Here is a 21221-nt window from a genome sequence, read left to right as displayed (position 1 = left end):
AGTTAAAACATAGATGTCACCATTTGATGCACTCGACCAGATTACAGCTAATTTGCATCTGTAGTCCCTCGACAGACCACAACAAACATAAAACAACAACAGACATAAAACAACAACAAACATAAAACAACAACAAACAGGATGAGACACTGGACTCATGCTTCCTCCCCGTCTCTCTGCTGCCGCCCTCAGGTGGTTCGATAAGTCCTTCTCCATCATCATCTACAAGAACGGGAAGAGCGGCCTGAACGCTGAGCACTCCTGGGCGGATGCACCGACGGTGGCTCACCTTTGGGAGGTGTGTGTGTGTGCGTGTGCGTGTGTGTGTGTGTTCTCATACGATGTGATGCATTCTGGGGGAGGAAGAACAAAGTATACGGAGTGTGTGCTGCTCACACGTCAGTTGCTCCCTGATAGGATGTTTACATCAATAAACCGTCTCGTTGTTATTGAGGAGAACAGATGGAAAAGTCTCAGTTCTGGACACAAATGTGTTTTCCTCCCTAATTAGGATTGATCCAATTAGACTGTTTGTCAGAGTCAAGGAGGTGAAACCAGAAAGCCTTCTCTGAGAAATGGCCTGGCTGAAAAAAAAGAATTGGAAAAGAAACTCCGAAAGAGAAACCGAGCACAGACATCGACACGGCGATCGTCCCCTCGGCCGCTTGTTCTCAGTCGCTCCCCCTCTCGCCTCTGCTGCTGCACGGCAGCTGGAGAGAGGGAACGAATGGAAGAAAGAGAAGAAGGATCCCCCCGATGGAGAGTTGTTTGTCGGAGAACGTCCGACAGCTTCGTTGAAAACACGACGTACCGGTCCACACGCTGCGTAGCACTTTAACTCGAGCGTGTTTGTCTTTTCCCACAACCCGAAACGCAGCTGAATGAAGTGCATGAGTTCAATATGTGACGCATCTCATCCTGATGCAGAGAACCGGAAGACACAAGGATTCATCCCCTCTAAGTAAATGTTGCAATGAAAACCTTCTGCTTGGATGGGAGTGGGATGTTCCCCAAATGGCTGCTGCTGCTTCTTCTTCTTCTTCTAATTATTCTTTGTCCTTCTTCCTCCTCCTCTTTCTCCTTCTTCTTTCTTCTTTTTCTTTGTCCTTCTTCTTCCTCCTCCTCCTCCTTCTTCTTTTTCTTTGTCCTTCTTCTTCCTCCTCCTCCTCCTTCTTCTTTCTTCTTTTTCTTTGTCCTCCTCCCCTTTTTTCTTTTTCTTCTTCCTGTCTGATTGAAGAGGAACTTTTCCTCTGGATCTCCGAATTGTTGACTCACCTAAATCCTTCAGTTCTGATTCATATTTTTTTCCCACTTAACAGAGCACAATAAAGACAATATTTTTATTTTTGTGATGTTACAAATAGGTTTACATCGGCAGTTAGTGATTATATTTCACACCCATTTCACATGTTTCTTCTTCTTCCTGATGGAAGTGTAACTTTTCCTCTGTTTGTGGACTTACCTTGTGTCTTCACCTAAATAAATCGCACAGTTCTGATTCGTATTTTTCGTGAGTGTGTTCCATGTGTTGACATGTGCCTCTTCCCCTCTCCAGTACACCCTGGCCACAGATGCCTTCCAGCTGGGCTACACCGAGGACGGCCACTGCAAAGGCGACGTGGACCGCTCGCTGCCTTCCCCCCAGAGGCTGGCCTGGGAAATCCCCTCAGAGGTACGTCCACGCCGCGGGAGCCGTGTCTGCCGGAGCACGTCCCGCCCCAACGCTCGTGTGCAGACACACCGACCCACACACACCCCACATAGTTCAGAACATGCCTGAATGCGTTCGGTCTCTTCCATGTGTTTGCCTGTGCAATCACCCACGAGTCCAGAGGGCATGCGGGGCCATTAGACCTAGTTTCCTCAAGCTAGTTTAGTGTTAAATGTGGTTAGCTAACGCAAACGGGGGCAAGCTAACGACGGCGTCCTGCTGCCGGGGAGATGCTGGCGTCACAAGAGGTTGGAGGTTATACCAATTGACATTCATTTAGTACAATGTATTACTGTATTTGGTTAAACCGTCCAAAACGGGGGCTTTACAAACATTGTATGTACATATACAAAAGTAAATGTACGAGTCTTAATCGATTTATATTCCTGCTTATTCCGCTGACCAGCACTGAAATCACAGAAAAGCACAAGGCCATCTCAAAATGTGCGTGCGTGCGTGTGCGTGCGCAGCAGCAGAGCTAAGATGCATTTGTTTGGTAAACTATGTGAAGATTAATTGACGGCCCTTTGCCAATCATTGCACAATTTTTAAAAGCCACCATGGTCGTGCATTGAGGTCGAGTTGGCAGATTTCTATGGCAATTAATTACCAACCAAGATTCCTGACTTGACAGCCCTGTGGATGTGATTGTTATCATGGCAGCAAACTGGTTGCTCATTGGGCGAAAATATGGTTGACGTTACAGTCCTGTTCAAACGTTAAAATCAAAGCCGACGCGTTTATTCAACCAGAAAGTGCAACATGCGTTTCGTTGTTAAAATCAAGATTGGAACATGACTTTGACCGAGCCGCAGTCCGACACTCGCGTGGCGAATGTGAGGCTGCACATGTCCCAGCAAGTAGCGAGTATCATGGATCTGGTTGTCAGTGGAAGGATTTAAGGCCTTAAAATAAAACCAAAAGCTTGGCAGACGTTTATGGAAGGAACGGTTTCTGCTGATCTCCTCTCTGGAGCGGCGTTTCTTTTAAATGATCTCTGTCTGCCTGGAAACGTGTATCGCGTGGCCTTGCGGGGACACCGTAGTAGTGTTGTGACATAATAAGCAGCTAGCATGGAAAAAGGTCGGCAGAGCTTGGCCATTTTTTTGCCAGGAAAATATTTTCTATAAATCTTTTTTTTTGCCAGCATAAATGTTACGTTTGTAACTTGTTGTAATACTCGCTTCGGCCACAAGGGCACCTCTACCCCATGTTGTAAATGGGGATTAAAAGCGTTGATCATTTCCTCATCTCTTGATTTCTCCATGGGAACCTCCGCAGTCAGCAGAATAGTAACTAGCTCTGGAGTGCAGAGCTTCAGCGGAGCTCCGATGGTTCTGCATCGGGCAGCACGTGAGGTAATTTAATTCGGGCCGGCGCTGGAAATCCTTCCCTCTCGTGAAAACGTCTGCGTCTCTTTCCAAAAGTCATGACCCGGTCACTTGATGTCAACGAGGAAAGAGGCGGGTCTTCAGCAGCGGCTTGACCCTTTCCGTGTCACGGGGTGAAGCTGAGGAAACAGAGTTCAGGTACGAGGAATAAAAAAAGAAATTTACGAGGGCGAAGAGACCCACGGGGAAACTACAACAAGAATTAACGACGACAATCTGGCAGTGGACGAATGGGAGAATATATAAACCGCAGGTGTAGAGCATGAGCAATCAGGGAGGCAGCGGAGTGGTTGAGAGCAGGTGAAGAGAATCAGCAATCAAGAGAGGGAGGGAGGCCCAGCACTGGTGTTGTGTGCCGCTTTGTCTAATTCTTCTTTATTTTAAAGACGGGTAAATGATCAACCTGAAACCGTTAAGTTGGAATATCCCTCTTCTCTACGCCCCGCTGGGAGGATTTCACTGATTAACCGTCGTTGAATGATCTACATCCTCTTGTGTGTGTAGTAAATATTTCCTGGTTTTAGTTCGCCAAGCATACAAATGTGTCATGTTTTTTAATTGTTGAGGATACTTTGGAAGCTTTTTGTTTATTTTCTTTTTTACAGCGCCCTCCTTGTCTACGGGTCAGTGAGAGTATCGTCTCATCTAATTAGTATAAGTGTTTATAGATGATGTTACTTAGGAGAACAAACACTCCCCCGTCGTGCCAACGCCGGGGTGGTTGCCACGGCAGCAGCAGCGTGAGAGATATTCGGGCTTCTGGCTGCTGAGGGAAAAGGAAACGACTCAGAAACCTTTTGTGATCGAGACATTCAATTCAACTCAGTTTATTTTATATACCCCAATATATCAAATTACAAATTCTCCTCAGAGGGCTTTACAGTCTGTACACATACGACATCCCTGACCTTTGACCTCACATCGGATCAGGAGAAACTTCCCCCAAAAATGTTGCAGTGGGAAAAAGTGAAGAACCCTTCAGGAGAGCAAGAGAGGAGGATCCCTCTCCAGGATGGACAGAACAACAGATGTCATGTGACCAGAAGGAATCTGAGTCCAATCTCACCGATACTAAAGAGCATAACTCTGTTTAATAAATGAAATAAATACTTACTCTGCAGCCATGAGGTCGTCGTTATAAACAGTTGGTGTTTTAATCTCACTCGATCCTGTTTACATTCAGTTTATCAATTTTGAAATTATTGAACACTCATCTACCATGAACATAAACATTCAGTTTATGATGGATATTTTAACTTCTGCATCATTCACTCTTGTTTTTGCATTTCTTTGTATATATATATATATATATATATATATATAATAAGCATTATTGGATGCAGCCTGAGCACAAGCTGCTTCTCGGGGTTCGAAAGTCATCTTCTCTTCTCATTCTGGGCAAGAGGTTATCAAATAACAGAAAAGGCGACATGGAATTTTAAAGAAATTCCTCGTCGTCTATGAGCCGTGGTCATCTGATGTACCACCGTCTGAAACTCAGTGTAAACGTCAAAACTGTTATGATTGTATTCTTATTGCACCTGTCCATCCTGGAGAGGGATCCTCCTCTGTTGCTCTCCTCCAGGTTTCTTCCCTTTTTTTCCCCCTGAAGGGTTATTTGGGAGTTTTTCCTGGTCCGATGTGAGGTTTTGGGGCAGGGATGTCTATGTGTACAGATTGTAAAGCACTCCGAGACAAATTTGTAATTTGTGAAATTGGGCTATAAAAATAAACTGAATTGAATTTAAATACTTTTTATAGCTTCTCAAAAAAAACCTAAATATTATAATTCCCGATCGTGCTAGGTTCACTTGTCCAAAGTGGTATTTAACTTATTGTTGAGTCCTACAAAAATAACTTCGAAGATGAAAGTTCCTAATTTGTATAATAGAAGCTACAGAGGAGGCGCGTCGTTTCGTGCTCTGCTGGAGTCACGTGACACGCTGTGGTAGACCTCCATCATGTTGCCTGATGAACATGAAGTGCCTTTGTTTGTTTGTTTGTGTATTTTATTCAGTCAATCAAATCAAATACAATACAATATTATTCTATATAATATACAAAAGAGAAAGACTGAAAAGCTATAGGTAGAAGCAAAAAATGCTTAGAAATTCCTATCCTAAATTAAAATCAAATAAATCAGAAAATGTATATAAAATAAAGAAAAAAACAAAGAAAAGAAAAAACAAAATAAAAAACAATATATATACATATGTATATGTATATATATACATATACATACACATTTGAAGTGAGAGTTCAACCGACCCCCTGGGTTCACGCCCTGCATCTCCTCCTCCGTCAGGTTCAGGCTCAGGCATGCAGCTCCCTCGCCGTCGCCCAGGCGCTGGCGGACGACGTGGACTGCCACGTGTTTCCCTTCCAGGAGTTCGGAAAGGGACGCATCAAGAAGCTGCGCGTCAGCCCCGACGCGTTCATCCAGATCGGCCTGCAGCTGGCGTACTTCAGGGTGAGTTCAGGCGCTCGTTGACTACGGTCCTGTGAGAAAGTGAGACATCAATTAGGAAAAGCTCCAAAGCTCGATATGAAAACCCTGAATGACAACATGTCAAGCATGTATTCAAACGATCGCACATTTGACTTCTATCATTGTTTTTATGACCGTTTTGGTCCTCCGGTGTGTTTTTAATCTCCTCCTCTTCCTCCCCCAGGACCGCGGGGGTTTCTGTCTGACCTACGAGGCGTCGATGACGCGTCTCTTCCGGGAGGGCCGGACGGAGACGGTGCGGTCCTGCTCCAACGAGACCTGCGCCTTCGTCAGAGCGCTGGAGAGCGGAGAGGTACGCCGAGTGCCACGCGACAGCGCTCGTTCACGCCGAAAAAATACAGACTAGCGTTGGCTCCGCCTCCTCGATCATCAGTCTGTTTTTGTGTTTCTGGTTAAATCCAAAGTGTTCCGGCGATTCCATTTCAGGACACGTTCACACCGGCCTTGTTTAGTCGGAACCAGAACCCTGCAGGATTTAATCCCATCTTAATGTTGCATTAACTCTTGTCACAGCTGGGAAAAGCACATCGTTATCACAAGATCAGTGACAGCTTGTATCTGGTTTTCTGGACATTGTTACCCGGTGTCGTCTCCCCACTAGAGTCAAACTCCTCAATTCAATTCAGTTTATTCTGTATAGCCCAATATCACAAATTACACATTAGCCTCAGAGGGCTTTACAATCTGTACACATAGACATCCCTGACCTTTGACCTCACATCGGATCAGGAGAAACTCCCAAAAAGTAGAAAAAAGTGAAGAACCCTTCAGGAGAGAACAGAAGAGGATCCCTCTCCAGGATGGACAGGAGAATAGATGTCATGTGACCAGAAGAGTTACAACACATTCAATGAATTTGACAAACGTCACACGTCACGGCCTCCGTTCGACCAATCACTGAACAGCATTTCCACCACGTGACTCCGTATTGAAATGATGCGTCGCCTTCTCGTTGGTTCCATTCTGGAAATTCAGACCCCTTCTTTTTCTGTGTGAACTCTGGGATGTCGGTAAAAACACAACAACATGCGACTTGTGTTGCCAGGCAGACGACCAATGCCGGCGTCTCTTCAAGCTGGCCTCCGAGAGGCACCAGAACCTGTACCGACTGGCCATGACCGGGGGCGGGATCGACCGGCATCTCTTCTGCCTGTACGTGGTGTCCAAATACCTGGGAGTGGAGTCGCCCTTCCTCAAGGAGGTACGCTGCTGGCCACGCCGCCATTTTACACATCCACACATCTGTGGTAGCATTTAACCCTTTGTTTGTCTCCCAGGTGCTGTCGGAGCCGTGGCGTCTCTCCACCAGCCAGACGCCCGTGCAGCAGATGGAGCTGTTCGACCTGAAGAACCACCCCGACTTCATCTCGCTGGGCGGCGGCTTCGGACCCGTGAGTGACACACACACACACACACCTTCCTGTACGCCGCATGGTCAGAATCTGACCTTGTGGTTGTGAACGCACACACACACACACACACACACTGGTGCATCAGTACAGTGGCTCACTGTGTCTCGGGGGCAGGTTGCTGACGATGGTTACGGCGTGTCGTACATCATCGTGGGCGAGGACATGATCAACTTCCACGTGTCGTCCAAACATTCCTGCAGCGAGACCGTGAGTATGAACCCTCGACGCACCTTCAGGGTCTGAAGCTGGTGTTGATTTCCTTTTGTATATTTCTTGTCATTTTTAAAACTTTTATTTAACCAGGTGAGTCCCGAGTTAAGAGAGTTAAGAGAGAAAACCCGAGAATCAATGTTGAGCAAATCCATCCGGCTGTGACGTCGACATATAGACCAGGACATACAGACGAGGACATACAGACGAGGACATACAGACGAGGACATACAGACCAGGACATACAGACCAGGACATATAGACCAGGACATACAGACCAGGACATACAGACCAGGACATACAGACGAGGACATACAGACGAGGACATACAGATGAGGACATACAGACGAGGACATACAGACCAGGACATACAGACCAGGACATACAGACGAGGACATACAGACGAGGACATACAGACGAGGACATACAGACCAGGACATACAGACCAGGACATACAGACCAGGACATACAGACGAGGACATACAGATGAGGACATACAGACCAGGACATACAGACCAGGACATACAGACCAGGACATACAGACCAGGACATACAGACCAGGACATACAGACCAGGACATACAGACCAGGACATACAGACCAGGACATATAGACCAGGACATACAGACCAGGACATACAGACCAGGACATGTAGACGAGGCCAGACCAGGCCGCCGGGCGCTGCAGCTGTGGAAGTGTTGCGTCATCATCGTTCATCCTCAGACCTTAGAGCAGGAGAAGCTTCACTTCTCTTTCCACGACCTCATTTCTTCCGTCGATGAGCTCAAATGATCTCGTTTCGTGTCCGTGTGAATAATATAGCCGTCCATAAGTTCCATGAAATGATAAACTAGGTTTTACATCGTTAAGAAAGAGGGGAAAAAACGGCGCATCTTAAAATAGTTTGTCGGGTTTATTTTGACACGTTGTGAAAGGTGTCCGCCATGTGGCTCCACGCCTCCTCACTGGAGGCCCTCACGGAGCACCTGGTCTGAACCTCCTCCCTCCTCACCTGGCGTCTCCGCCTCCTTCTCTCCGCGGGGTTTCCTCCCCCTTTCCCCACCCTCGTTTTTTAATCCTTTATTTCCTGTATTTCTAGGACTCCCACCGGTTTGGAACTCAGATATGCAAAGCTCTCCAAGACATCCTGACCCTCCTCGCCGCCGACGCCAAAACCTCCTCCTCCTCCTCCCAGTCCAAGAAGCTCCTCTGAGCGGGCTGACGTCCCCTCAGCCGAGTGAAGGAGCCACTAAGAACTCCTGGTGTAGATTCTGTATGTCGCCGACAGCTTCGACCCGACTGACTCTAGCTGGCGCTGCCGGAGCCCTCGGCCCGGTTGCTCGTGGGCTCGGGCAGGAGAGGGAGAAGACGCAAGGAGCCGGTTCATGTCGGGGGGGGGGGGGATCTGTCTCAACCGGCTCACGGCGTGATGACTCACATTCCTCTGACTCCTTTCTGCCTGAACGTGCTCCAACAAAGACGATTTATTTTAGTTATTTGGCATTAAAACTTTAACAATACGGACATTTAGAAAAAATCTGAATGAGTCGGAGGGATTCAAGGTTCTTCAGGTCCCTGATCTCACTCTCTCTCTCTCTCTCTCTCTCTCTCTCTCTCTCTTTCTCTCTTTCTGTATCTCTGTCTCTCTCTCTCTCTCTCTTTCTTTCTCTCTCTGGGAATATGAAACCAGTGATGGTTTGAGTTTTTATTTTATTTTATGGAAGTAGGTAGCAAAGCTCTTAAAGAGGAAGGGAGTTGTTGGGACCACACTAAGAAGCAGAAGACGAATGACGGTAAAGAAAACAGTCGTTGCGTCAGTGGTTAGCGCTGTCGCCTCACAGCAAGAAGGCCCTGGGTTCACATCCCGGCCGTCCCGGTCCTTTCTGTGTGGAGTTTGCATGTTCTCCTCGTGCCTGCGTGGGTTTCCTCCGGGTCCTCCGGTTTCCCCCACCATCATAAAGACATGCACCGCAGCCTCACCCCGGTTCGTATGGATGTGAATGAATGTTGGTGGTGGGGGAGGGGCCGTAGGCGCTGATTGGCTGCCACGCTTCCATCAGTCTGCCCCAGGGCAGCTGTGGCTACTGATGTAGCTTACCACCACCGGTATGACTGTGTGTGTGTGACTACTGGACTCTGTAAAGCGACTTCGGGTGTCTAGAGAAGCGCTATATAAAATAAATTATTATTATTATTATTATTATTATTATTATTATTTGATGCCCCATAGATAATAAATATAAATTAAATTGACTGATTAACTAGATTAATACTGACGAGCTTCAGTATCGCATGACAGATTTGACAGATCAGATGATACATTATTAGTCTTGGAAGGACTATAGGAGGAAGGAATATAGGAGGAAGGAATATAGGAGGATGGACTATAGGAGGAAGGACTATAGGAGGAAGGAATATAGGAGGAAGGACTATAGGAGGAAGGAATATAGCAGGATGGACTATAGGAGGAAGGAAGGGAAATAAGTAAAGAAGTAAATACAAGTTACTTTTTTTATTATCGTTTTGTGTTTTTTTTCCGTAACGTTTTTTTCTATTAGTTCTAGTTATTAGTTTAGTTCTCTTTGATTTATTAAGGCACAGATTTGATGACATGATTTTATGTTGAATGATATGAACATGCTTTCAGCTGCTGCTGCGAGGGAGATCGACTTGTTTCATGAGTTACCAGTGAGGAGATCATCTACCGTCACTCTCTGATACTCACACACACACACCAACACCGCCTCGACCCTTTTTAAAGCTTGTGTGCCCGAAATCAAGTATTCAGTCAGTAAAACAATTTCAATGCAATTTCTCTTTTAAAACATATTTTCAATAAATGTCCAACATGTGTAACACCTGTCGCATGTGTGTGTGTGTGTGTGTGTGTCTGTGTCTGTGTGTGTCTTCAGGCAGGCGCTTTGTCTTTGTTGGGTACCGATGTGTCTCATGTGCACTGACTCATATACAGGACTGTCTCAGAAAATTAGAATATTGTGATAAAGTTCTTTATTTTCTGTAATGCAATTAAAAAAACAAAAATGTCATGCATTCTGGATTCATTACAAATCAACTGAAATATTGCAAGCCTTTTATTCTTTTAATATTGCTGATTATGGCTTACAGCTTAAGAAAACTCAAATATCCTATCTCTAAATATTAGAATATCATGAAAAAGTATACTAGTAGGGTATTAAACAAATCACTTGAATCGTCTAATTAACTCGAAACACCTGCAAGGGTTTCCTGAGCCTTGAAAAACACTCAGCTTGGTTCAGTAAACTAAATCACAAGTATGGGAAGACTGCTGATCTGACTGCTGTCCAGAGGACCATCATTGACACCCTCCATCAGGAGGGTAAGACACAAAAAGAGAGGCGCAAAATCCAAGTTGCTTGAAATCCAGTGTGAAGTTCCACAGTCAGTGATGGTTTGGGGAGCCATGTTAGCTGCTGGTGTTGGTCCACTGTGTTTCATCAAGTCCAGAGTAAATGCAGCTGTGTACCAAGAGATTTTAGAGCACTACATGCTTCCGTCTGCTGAAAAGCTCTATGGAGATGAGGATTTCATTTTCCAGCATGATCTGGCACCTGCCCACAGTGCCAAAACCACCAGTAACTGGTGTACTGACCATGGCATTACTGTCCTCGATTGGCCTGCCAATTCCCCTGACCTGAACCCCATAGAGAATTTGTGGGGTATTATGAAGAAGAAGCTGAAAGACACCAGACCCAACAATGCAAATGAGCTAAAGGCCGCTATTGAAGCATCCTGGGCATCCATAAACCCTCAGCAATGCCACAGGCTGATTGCCTCCATGCCACGCCGCATTGATGCAGTAATCCGTGCAAAAGGATTCCCAACCAAGTACTGAGTGCATTAATGGACATTTTCAAATGTTTGATTTTGTTTTGCTGTTATAAATCTTTTTTTTTACTTGGTCTGAGGAAATATTCTAATTTTATGAGATAGGATTTTAGAGTTTTCTTAAGCTGTAAGCCATAATCAGCAATATTAAAAGAATAAAAGGCTTGCAATATTTCAGTTGATTTGTAATGAATCCAGAATGCATGACATTTTTGTTTTTTTAATTGCATTACAGAAAATAAAGAACTTCATCACAATATTCTAATTTTCTGAGACAGTCCTGTATATGTATATATATATATGTATATGTATGTATATATGTGTATATATATGTATGTGTATGTATATATATATGTATGTATATATATATATATATGTATGTGTATACAGGCACGTGCACAGATAGAGCCCTAGTGGTGCTCAAGCACCAGCCCCTTTGCCCTGGATGAGTAAAGTGCCCTTTTTGCTGGAGCCCACTTTTTTTATTCATCAGTATTTAAGAATAAAAGTTACTCTTTCTGTCATCAAGTCCCCCCAAATGTGTTTTAATATCCGACGGGGCATTTATCTGAGAACTTCGCCCCGACATGCTCCGCGGCGCCCACGAGTAGGGATGGGCATCGAGAACCGGTTCTGTTTTAGAACCGGTTCCCAGTGAACCGATTGTTTGGGATCAGCCAAATTCTTTAACGGTTCTGCGAACGGTCCTCTGTGGCGTTGCGCATGCGCAAACTTTTTTAGTTTCTTCTTCAGACTGCAGCAAACATGGCAACTAGGCAGAGGCGTTCTGAAGTTTGGCTCTATTTCACACGACAAAAAGTGCTTGTGTGAGGTGAGTGTGCTCACCTGTGTGCGCGCATTACGGCTGAGCGCTGCGCGCGCAGACAGCGTTTAACGGAGCGGAGCAGCGCGTGCGCTCTGATCGCTCTTTTAATGAAGTATCGACACTAAAAATATGCTAAATCACATCGTTTTTAACGTACGGGTACTTTGTTAGTATCGCTACACCGTGCAGCGTGACAGCAGCAGATGTAGCGGACTAACATTTAAGCTAACCTAACTTCCCAAACGCTGTGAACATCTGAACGCTGATTGGCCGAGACGCGACACGTCCCATCAAAGATGTTTTATTGCGAAGAGCACCACTTCACATTTTCTCCGTGTCTCACTGCAATCTCAACGGCAGCGGGCCAGGTGGAAAAAATAATAAATCGGAACGCGTCTCTGGTATTGTTCAGGGGGCCGGACCACATGTGGAGGCGTTCATTGTGTAAACCAGCTTTCACTATATAATTAATCTCCATTGCCATCCAATTTAGCTGATGAGGTTCAGAGTCAGACCGGTTCAGAGGCTGGTCGTCTGTCTGGGTCACAGGCTACAGCACGTCTTGTACACCTCCTCATATCTTTGTGTTCATCCTCCACCCCATCTGAGAGAGTGTCCTCCACGGCTGGAGACACAATAAGTCCTGAGAGATCGCGTATCCTCCCGGAGAAAGCAGACATGCTTATTTTTCTGCACAAGAATTGTTGATGATCCATACAATTGATGGTTGCACACTTGGTATTTGCCACTGCTAGTTTCATTTTTGGCAGCTCAGTTCATATACCCTTTAAAAAAAAGGAAGGAGCACTGTAATTTCTAGGAACATGTTTAAATTAAACAGAATACATTTTATTTAAATTATGTAAGTTTTATTTTAAGTTCAAGAGGAATATGTATTAATGTTTTTGGTTATTGAAAAAAATTTAAATGTGTATGTATACATACTGTATATGGTGTGTGCAGCATTATAGAAAATTATATAAAAGAAAATTAATGTAAATAAACCCGTTTGTGATCTTTTTTTCACCCCTTGCCCAATAAGAATCGATAAGAGAATCGATAAGGAATCGAATCGATAAGAAGGAATCGATAAGGCATCGGAATCGTTAAAATCTTATCAATTCTCATCCCTACCCACGAGCTCACGTGCCTCCCCCCGCCCCTCCCTCCTCCTCCTCCACTTCCTCCTCCGCGCAGTGCTCCTCGCGCCACCAAACGGCTGCACCTCCTTCTCCTCTGACCCGCAGCACCAGACACAGGTCATGACGGTGTTTGTCCCCTAACGTTGTTTTGTGATAAATCAACCACAACATTAGCGCTGCTGAAAACATGACGTCACGACTGGTCCGACGTTTCCTAAACAAATAAACAAACAAAAACTCACGAAATCCGTGATTTCAAAGCCTTGCAGCTGTTTACTGACGTGAGTTATGTTTAGAGAATAGAGAGAGGGAGAGAGAGAGACAAGAGAAGAAAGAGAGAAAAGAGAGAGTGCATTCTTATTCCGTTCTATTTAACAGGGGCTAGTCTAGGATTTGCGTGGCCAGACTGATAAAAAAAATCATAAGGCCTCTCTGTTATTGTTCAGAGTTCAGAGTTTGTTGATGTCTATCAATATCGCTCATTTTGAAAATGACGTAAGAGGGCAATACTGATCCGTATCAGACCAGTGAGGAAGGCAATACGTGGCTGGCATGACGACCCATTAGCCAATCAGAACGCTTGTACTGTTGCTATATATAATAATTCATCTTTATTCATAAAGAAAATGTAAGCAAGCAGTCTGATGCTGCCAGAGGAAACGCAAGTCGAGGATGTATTGCATCATCAGTGTAATGCTGCTTATGCTTCAACTCTGTCAGAATTATTTTTGTGGCATTGGGTGCCCTTTTTTTTGGTTTGAGCACCTGCCCCCCAAAATGTCTGTGCACGTGCCTGTGTATATATGTATGTATATATATATATGTATGCATATATATATACAGGACTGTCTCAGAAAATTAGAATATTGTGATAAAGTTCTTTATTTTCTGTAATGCAATAAAAATAAAAAAAAATGTCATGCATTCTGGATTCATTACAAATCAACTGAAATATTGCAAGCCTTTTATTCTTCCAAATGAAATACAACACTTGCTTTCGTCTGAAAAGAGGACTTTGGACCACTCTGCAACTGTCCAGTGCTTCTTTTCCATAGCCCAAGTCAGACGCTTCTTCCGTTGTCTTGAGTTCAGAAGTGGCTTGACCATGGGAATACGGCTATTGTAGCCCATTTGCCGGACACGTCTGTGAACAGTGGCTTTTGATACCTGGACTCCAGCTTCAGTCCACTGTCTTTGAAGCTCCCCCAAATTCTGGAAGCGACTCTTCTTCACAATGCTGTTAAGGCTGCGGTCATCTCTCTTGGTTGTGCAGCGTTTCCTGCCACATTTCCCCTTCAACAGACTTTTGTGGATGTGCTTTGAAACTGCACTCTGTGAACAGCTTGCTCTTTGAGAAACTTCTTTTTGTGTCTTACCCTCCTGATGGAGGGTGTCAATGATGGTCATCTGGACAGCAGTCAGATCAGCAGTCTTCCCCATACTTGTGATTTAGTTTACTGAACCAAGCTGAGTGTTTTTCAAGGCTCAGGAAACCCTTGCAGGTGTTTCGAGTTAATTAGACGATTCAAGTGATTTGTTTAATACCCTACTAGTATACCTTTTCATGATATTCTAATATTTAGAGATAGGATATTTGAGTTTTCTTAAGCTGTAAGCCATAATCAGTAATATTAAAAGAATAAAAGGCTTGCAATATTTCAGTTGATTTGTAATGAATCCAGAATGCATGACATTTTTGTTTTTTTAATTGCATTACAGAAAATAAAGAACTTTATCACAATATTCTAATTTTCTGAGACAGTCCTGTATTAGGGCTGTCAATCGATTAAAAAAAATTAACTAATTAATCGCACATTTTGAACTTGCGATTAATTAATCGCGATTAATCGCAATTAAGAGTTCAAAGTTAAAAGTTCATTCTTTTTAAAGACAAAACTTCACACAGAGCTGTGTTTTCAAAGAGGCTCCTACATATACAGTGCCAGCGAGGTATTTAATATCGTGGATGATAAATTGTTTCTTCAGTGAAACATCAGATTAGTAAAAAAAAAAAAAAGTAGGCCTATATTGAGACCCCATTGGTCCTGTCATCTTTAACATTGAACAGCTGCAGAACCAGTGGCCTTGGTAACTGACTGACATTCAAATATGTCACGTTAACCCTCTGGAGCAGTGGTCGCCAACCCGTCGATCGCGATCGACCGGTCGATCTCGGAGACGTTCCCTGTCGATCTCCAAAATAAAATGAAAATAAAATCAGAAACACATTGTTCCTCGTTCTGGAACATTTTCTGAAGTGTCTTCTGAAACGTTTTCTTCCTGATTGGAACATCGACGTCAGAAAAGATCTCCGCCTGATTTTAATGAACGCCTGAAAGCGGGTTCTCTGACAGCCGTGTTGTCAGCTGTGCTCCCCGAAAGAGGGGAGCGTACTACAAGTGAGGCGCAGGGGAAATGCAGAAAGACCTTTATTCATAACTTTACATATTACACAAGTTCAAAGTACAAGGACATACAACTACGTCATCAATAAATAAATGTTGTAATGCCTGTACCTTAGTGTAAATGTTTACGTTACGGCATTTACAGGTTACGCCTGCGCATGCGCAACTGCGGAGATTATTGGCGATTTGCCAGGTTTTACCTCCGTGAGATCGGCTTTTCTGCTTTTGTCCTTCAAAACAAAAGCTCAACATTGAGCTTTTTTTCTTGTCTGATGGAGCAATCTGGTTTACTTGAAAGTTATTGCAATTATATTTATTCTATTATTTGAAAAAGCACAGATGCAGGAGTCACAAATGGTGATTCTCATATTTATTATTATTATAATTATTTAAATCTGAGGATGTCTTTAGAGCTGATGTGAATGTATTCACCAACGGGCTGACTTCAGAACCAGTCCCAGATGATAAAACTTTCATGAATACCACATTTGCCCGAAAAACTTCGCCAGTGAAGTTGAGAAAATCACCAAATCAAAGACCAGGAGCTGGATTACTGACAGCAGCTCACAGACGGCCTCAGACTGTCTGTCTGTGCTTATGAACTAACTACAAGCTCACAGACAGAGTTCAGTCACAGCCATCACACTGACTGGAGTCACATGACTTGATGGCATTATGATGAGAGCTGAACTTACATGAGTTGCACTGACTGATCATGTTGTCAGTGTCGTGTTGTAATGTAAATAAATACAACATTTATATTGGTAGTTCATCCAGCTGCTCATTGAAATGTGTTTTTTCTTGTTCATATTGTGTGTGGTGAACAAATATCTTACTTTTTATATTGCACTTAAATTCTGTGTTCCTGGTTTCATCAATTTGAAAGCTGGACCAATGTGTTTTGATTTCATTCAATTAGAATTAGGCCAAATAAAAAGCCTCAAGTCATAAATCCAGTCTGGACCGTCGTTTTCTCTCAACGCCTCAATAGGTAGATCTTGCCGGTCACAGGGCTCTCAAGTCTCACGCATTGAGCGTGAGACTCACGCATTTCGGTCTTATCTCACGCACTCCCGCCACACATCGAATTCCTCACGCTGAAAAAACCTCTCGGCTATTTAATGCTGCTAAATGAGCCTTACCTGTGAGGTGGGAGGTCCTTTGTGATTTACTGAGTGTTCATTGGTTTTTTTCCCCCGAAATGTTGACAGACAAACGGATTGACCAATCACGTTGAAGGTTTCGTGTGTCGCGTTCTTTCCGCGCCGCGTCCCCCGACACGTCGCCCCTCCGTTCCTCTGTGTCTCAGAGGGGGAGACGGGAGGAAGGAGGAGCAGGAGGAAACCCGACTGATTCATCCACGAGTTAAACTGATTTCTGCTCCTTATTTTCGCGGAGAAATTATTGTTTTAAAAACGGAAACAGTGTCAAACCGTACTGCCGCGGTTTAAACAAAATAAAAAAAATTGCGTTAATTGGTTAAAATATTTTAGTGCGTTAACGCGGCCAAATTAATCGCATAGATTAACGCGTTAACGCTGACAGCCCTAATATATATGTATACAGTGTGTGTATATATGTGTATGTATATATATATTCATGCAGGTAGATGACAGAATCCCGGTTCCTGCCGCACCTCTTAAAAAAAATTGCCGTCTATAATCTTATCCACATTACCTTATCTTATTCTATCTTGTCTTCGTCGTTCCAGTGTAAGAGGTGTTGTGTTTGTAATATACTCGGAGGCTGTGGCTCACAAGGTAGTCGGTTCGATCCCCGCTCTCCCCATTAGTTCATGTTGAAGTGCCCTTGAGCAAGACACAGAACCCCCAGTCGATCCCCTTCACTGCGCCTTAATAAATAAGGATGGGTCAAATGCAGAGAAGAACATCCCCACTGTGATAAAAGTGGACATTATTATATATTTATATTATATTCACAAGTGAAATATATAGTTTGGTATATGAGAAAATTAAAATTGCACAGATTTTGCTCAAATGTGCCCAAATGCACATTTTTGGAGACCTCGCCTAAATTATCTTTACTAAAACCTCTCTCACTTTGTTCTGTCAAACTTCACAGGGAGGCTGGTCACATAGTTTAAACATTTTCTGTGCATCCTTTGAAGAGATAATCATACTGAAAGTGTTTTTTTCTCACTAGGCGAACCTGAAAATTCTATTTTTGCTATGTTTCATTTTGATTTACTCTTAACCAGTAACATATATACTAATATGTACACACCTGAACAAAAGCTCACTTGTGTTGCCTTTATTATAACACCGACATTATTAATAGCCTTTGTGGTTGCAGAGATAGGCTACACCCTTTTTTATATGTTGTGTATGTGAGGTGCGCCTGATAAGAGTCCGTCTGGCTGACCTTTACGCATCGGTGTGTGTGTGTTTCCGGCCGGCTCTGCACTGCGTGGGAGGAAAGTCGAGAAAGTGTTTGGTTAAACTCCATTGAGGAGGCAATCAAGAGAGAGAGGGAGAGAGTGAGGGAGGGCTTCGTGATAAAGGGTTGAAAGTGAAAGTAAAGTCTTCACTCGGGAACGGGAGCGAGCCCGGCGCCCAGCAGACACGCGGACACCGAGGAGGCACAGCACGGTAGGCGCGCGTGGACCAGCGGGACTAGACTGCGTCCTCACGCCGGTCGGGACTGAGGGAGCTGCTCGGGTGCAGCCTGGGAGACCGAGCTGAGGGGAACGAGAGAAACCTCGCGATGACGCAATCTGTGCTCGCGTTCTGCAAAGCTGTCGGTTCGGTTCGGCGCCTATTCCTTCTGTTTCGTGTTTTTGTATATACATAGAGTATATATTGTGTATATGTATGTATACATGGTTGTTTGTGCGTGTGTGTGTATGTGTGTGTGTGTGTGCATATGTTTCTAAATGGAGTGCGTAATGCTGTTAGTCTGTGTTGAAATGTAACATTTAACATCCAACATGTGACAACAAAGGGATGAATGGATTAATGAAGTCATTCATTCTTGTTCCAAACACCACAACCATGGACGGATTAAGAAACCACGGGCCCTTTTAAATATACTTTTTTTTTTAAACATCGCTAACAAAACAGTCCGTATGGAACAACGATACCGGAGCTGAGCAGACAACATAACGCGAATTATATGACCATGACATGAATGACTTAAGCCTAGCATATACCGGCTATGGCGCATCGTGTCATATCATCATATCAATACAAAGTTAATAACAGCGACTTCACGCAGAGGCTCTGGTTTAGGGGCCCCCTGAGCTCATGGGTCCCTGGTGCCGGTAGGCTCGTTCGGTAATCCATCCCTCAGTAGGACTATTGGGGCCCTGTTACTGACATGAATGACTTCAGCCTAGCATATACCGGCTACGGCGCATCGTGTCATATCATCATATTCATATCAATACAATGTTAATAACAGCGACGTCACGCGCGGAGGTTCAGGCCCAGGGGCCCCCTGAGCTCATGGGCCCCCTGAGCTCACGGGCCCCCTGAACTCACGGGCCCCTGAGCTCATGGGCCCCCTGAGCTCACGGGCCCCCTGAGCTCACGGGCCCCCTGAGCTCATGGGCCCCTGGTGCCGGTAGGCTCGTTCGGTAATCCATCCCTCAGTAGGACTATTGGGGCCCTGTTACTGACATGAATGACTTAAGCCCAGCATATACTGGCTACGGCGCATCGTGTCATATCATCATATCAATACAATGTTAATCACAGCGACGTCACGCGCGGAGGCTCAGGCCAGGGGCCCCTGAGCTCATGGGCCCTGGGCCTGGGCCCGGTAGGCCCGTTGGTTAATCCATCCTTTTTAAAAAAACCCCCCCCCCCCCAAATTCCCCCCCCTTTGGCCCCCCCCATCCCCCCCCCCCAAAAAAAGGTCTCCCCGGTTCCCCCCCCCCAACCCCCCCAACCCCACTTTCCCCCCCCCCCCCTTTTTTCCCCCCCCCCCAAATTCCCCCCCCAAGGCCCCCCCCCCCAAAAACCCCCCCCCCATGGCCTCCCCCCCCCAAAACCCCCCCTTCCCCCCTTCCCCCCCCCCCCCCATTTTCCCCCCCCAAAAAAATTTTTTTCCCCCCCCCCCCTTTCCCTTCCCCCCTTTTTCCCCCCCCAAACGGTTTTAAAAACCCCCCAAATTCCCAAGGCACCCCCTTCCTACCCCCCCCCCCCCCCCCCCCCCCCCCCCCCAAAACCCCCCCCCTTTTCCCCCCCGGCCCCCCGGCATCTCCCCCCCAAACCCCCCCCCCCGGCCCCCTCCCCCCCCCGGGCCCCCCCCTTGGCATCTCCCATGGCCCCCAACGGCATCTCCCCCCCCAAACCCCCGGCATCCCCCTTAGGGCCCCCCCCCCCCTCCCCCCCCCCCCCCCCCCCCCCTTCCTTTTTTCCCCCCCCCCCCCCCCCCCCCCCCAAACCCCAAAAACCCCCCCGGGGCCCCCCCTTCCCCCCCCCCCCTTTTTTTCCCCCCCCCCCTTCCCCCCCCCCTTCCCCCCCTCTCAAAGGCATCTCCCCCACCCCCCCAAAACCCCCCCCCCCCCTTTCCCTTCCCATCCCCTCTCCCCCCAACCCCCCCCCCCCCCCAAAACCCCCCCCCAAAAACCCCCCCCCCCCCCCCTTTTCCCCCCCCAAAACCCCCCTTCCCCATCTTTTTTTCCCCCCCCCCCGGGCCCCCCCCCCCCCAAACCCCCCCATCTACCTTTTTTTCCCCCCCCCCTTTCCCCCCCCCCCCCCTTTCCCAAAATTCCCCCCCCCCCCCCCTTTTCCCCCCCCCCCCACCCCTTTCCCCATCCCCCCCCCCCCCCTTTTCCCCCCCCCTTTTTCCCCTTTTCCCCCCCAAACCCCTTCCCATCCCCCCACCCCCCCCCCACCCACCTTTCCCCCCCTTACCCCCCCTTCGGCCCCCCCCCCCCCTTTCCACCAACCCCCCCAAACCCCCCGGCCCCTTCCCCCCCCCCTTTTTTTTCCCCCCCCTTTTTTCCCCAAAACCAAAAACCCCCCTTTCCCCCCCCCCTTTTTTTTTTTAAAAAAACCCCCCTTTTCCCCAAAAACCCCCCCCCTTTTCCCCCAAACCCCCCCCCCCGGGCCCCCCCAACCCCCCCCCCCCCCCCCCCCCCCCCCCTTTTTCCCCCCCCTCCCCGAAAAACCCCCCCGGCATCCCCCAAAACCCCCCTTTTTTCCCCCCCCCCCTTTTCCCACCCCCCCCCCCCCCCCCCCCCGGGGGGTTTTTTGGCATCCCCCCCTTTCCCCATCCCTCCCCCCCCCCCCCAAACCCCCCCCCGGGCCCCCCCCTTTTTTCCCCCCCCCCCCCCCCTTTTCCCCCCTTTTTTTTCCCTTTCCCCCCTCCCCCCAACCCCACCCCAAAAAAAAAGGGGGGTTTTCCCCCCCCCCCTTTCCCCCCCTTTTTCCCCCCCTTTCCCCCAAAAACCCCCCAAAAATTTCCCCATTTTTGGGGAAACCCCCCCCCCCCCTTTTCCCCCCCCCCCCCGGCCCCCCAAAAACCCCCATCTCCCCCCCCCCCCCCCAAGGCATCTAATTCCCCCCCCCCCCCTTTCCCCCCCACCCCCAACCCCCCCCCCCTTCCCCCCCCCCTTACCCCCCAACCCCCCAAAGGCATCCCCCGGGCATCCCCCGGCACCCCCCCGGAACCACCCCCCCCTCCCCCATAAAAACCCCCCCGGCCCCCCCCCCCTTTCCCCCCCCCTTTGGTTCCCATCCCCCCCCCCCCCCCCCGGTTCCCCCAAAACCCCCAAACCATC

General features: G+C 46.9%; 2 protein-coding genes across 2 annotated transcripts in view; both read left to right on the top strand.

Moving 5' to 3' along the window:
* cpt1a2b (carnitine palmitoyltransferase 1A2b) overlaps positions 1 to 10279 on the top strand; it is a 47659-nt gene extending 37380 nt beyond the window's left edge. The window contains exons 12-19 of the mRNA XM_056408692.1: positions 193 to 298; positions 1556 to 1672; positions 5408 to 5572; positions 5775 to 5903; positions 6657 to 6812; positions 6889 to 7002; positions 7138 to 7230; positions 8332 to 10279. Of these exons, the coding sequence (XP_056264667.1) occupies positions 193 to 298; positions 1556 to 1672; positions 5408 to 5572; positions 5775 to 5903; positions 6657 to 6812; positions 6889 to 7002; positions 7138 to 7230; positions 8332 to 8445 (994 nt within the window). The 3' untranslated portion in view covers positions 8446 to 10279. The remainder of the gene's footprint in view (positions 1 to 192; positions 299 to 1555; positions 1673 to 5407; positions 5573 to 5774; positions 5904 to 6656; positions 6813 to 6888; positions 7003 to 7137; positions 7231 to 8331) is intronic.
* A 9086-nt stretch (positions 10280 to 19365) lies between these two features.
* Positions 19366 to 20087, top strand: LOC130189789 (uncharacterized; the record flags this gene model as incomplete). The annotated part of the gene is given in 2 exon segments (XM_056408723.1): positions 19366 to 19514; positions 19628 to 20087. Coding segments are annotated over 2 exon segments (609 nt in total), but the record flags the coding sequence as incomplete, so codon positions are not given.
* Positions 20088 to 21221: the final 1134 nt, after the last annotated feature.

This window comes from Pseudoliparis swirei, chromosome 24, assembly GCF_029220125.1.
Source record: "Pseudoliparis swirei isolate HS2019 ecotype Mariana Trench chromosome 24, NWPU_hadal_v1, whole genome shotgun sequence".
Taxonomy (NCBI): domain Eukaryota; kingdom Metazoa; phylum Chordata; class Actinopteri; order Perciformes; family Liparidae; genus Pseudoliparis; species Pseudoliparis swirei.
The sequence above is the reverse complement of the archived record's forward strand: the minus strand, read 5'-3'. Positions and strand labels throughout refer to the sequence as shown.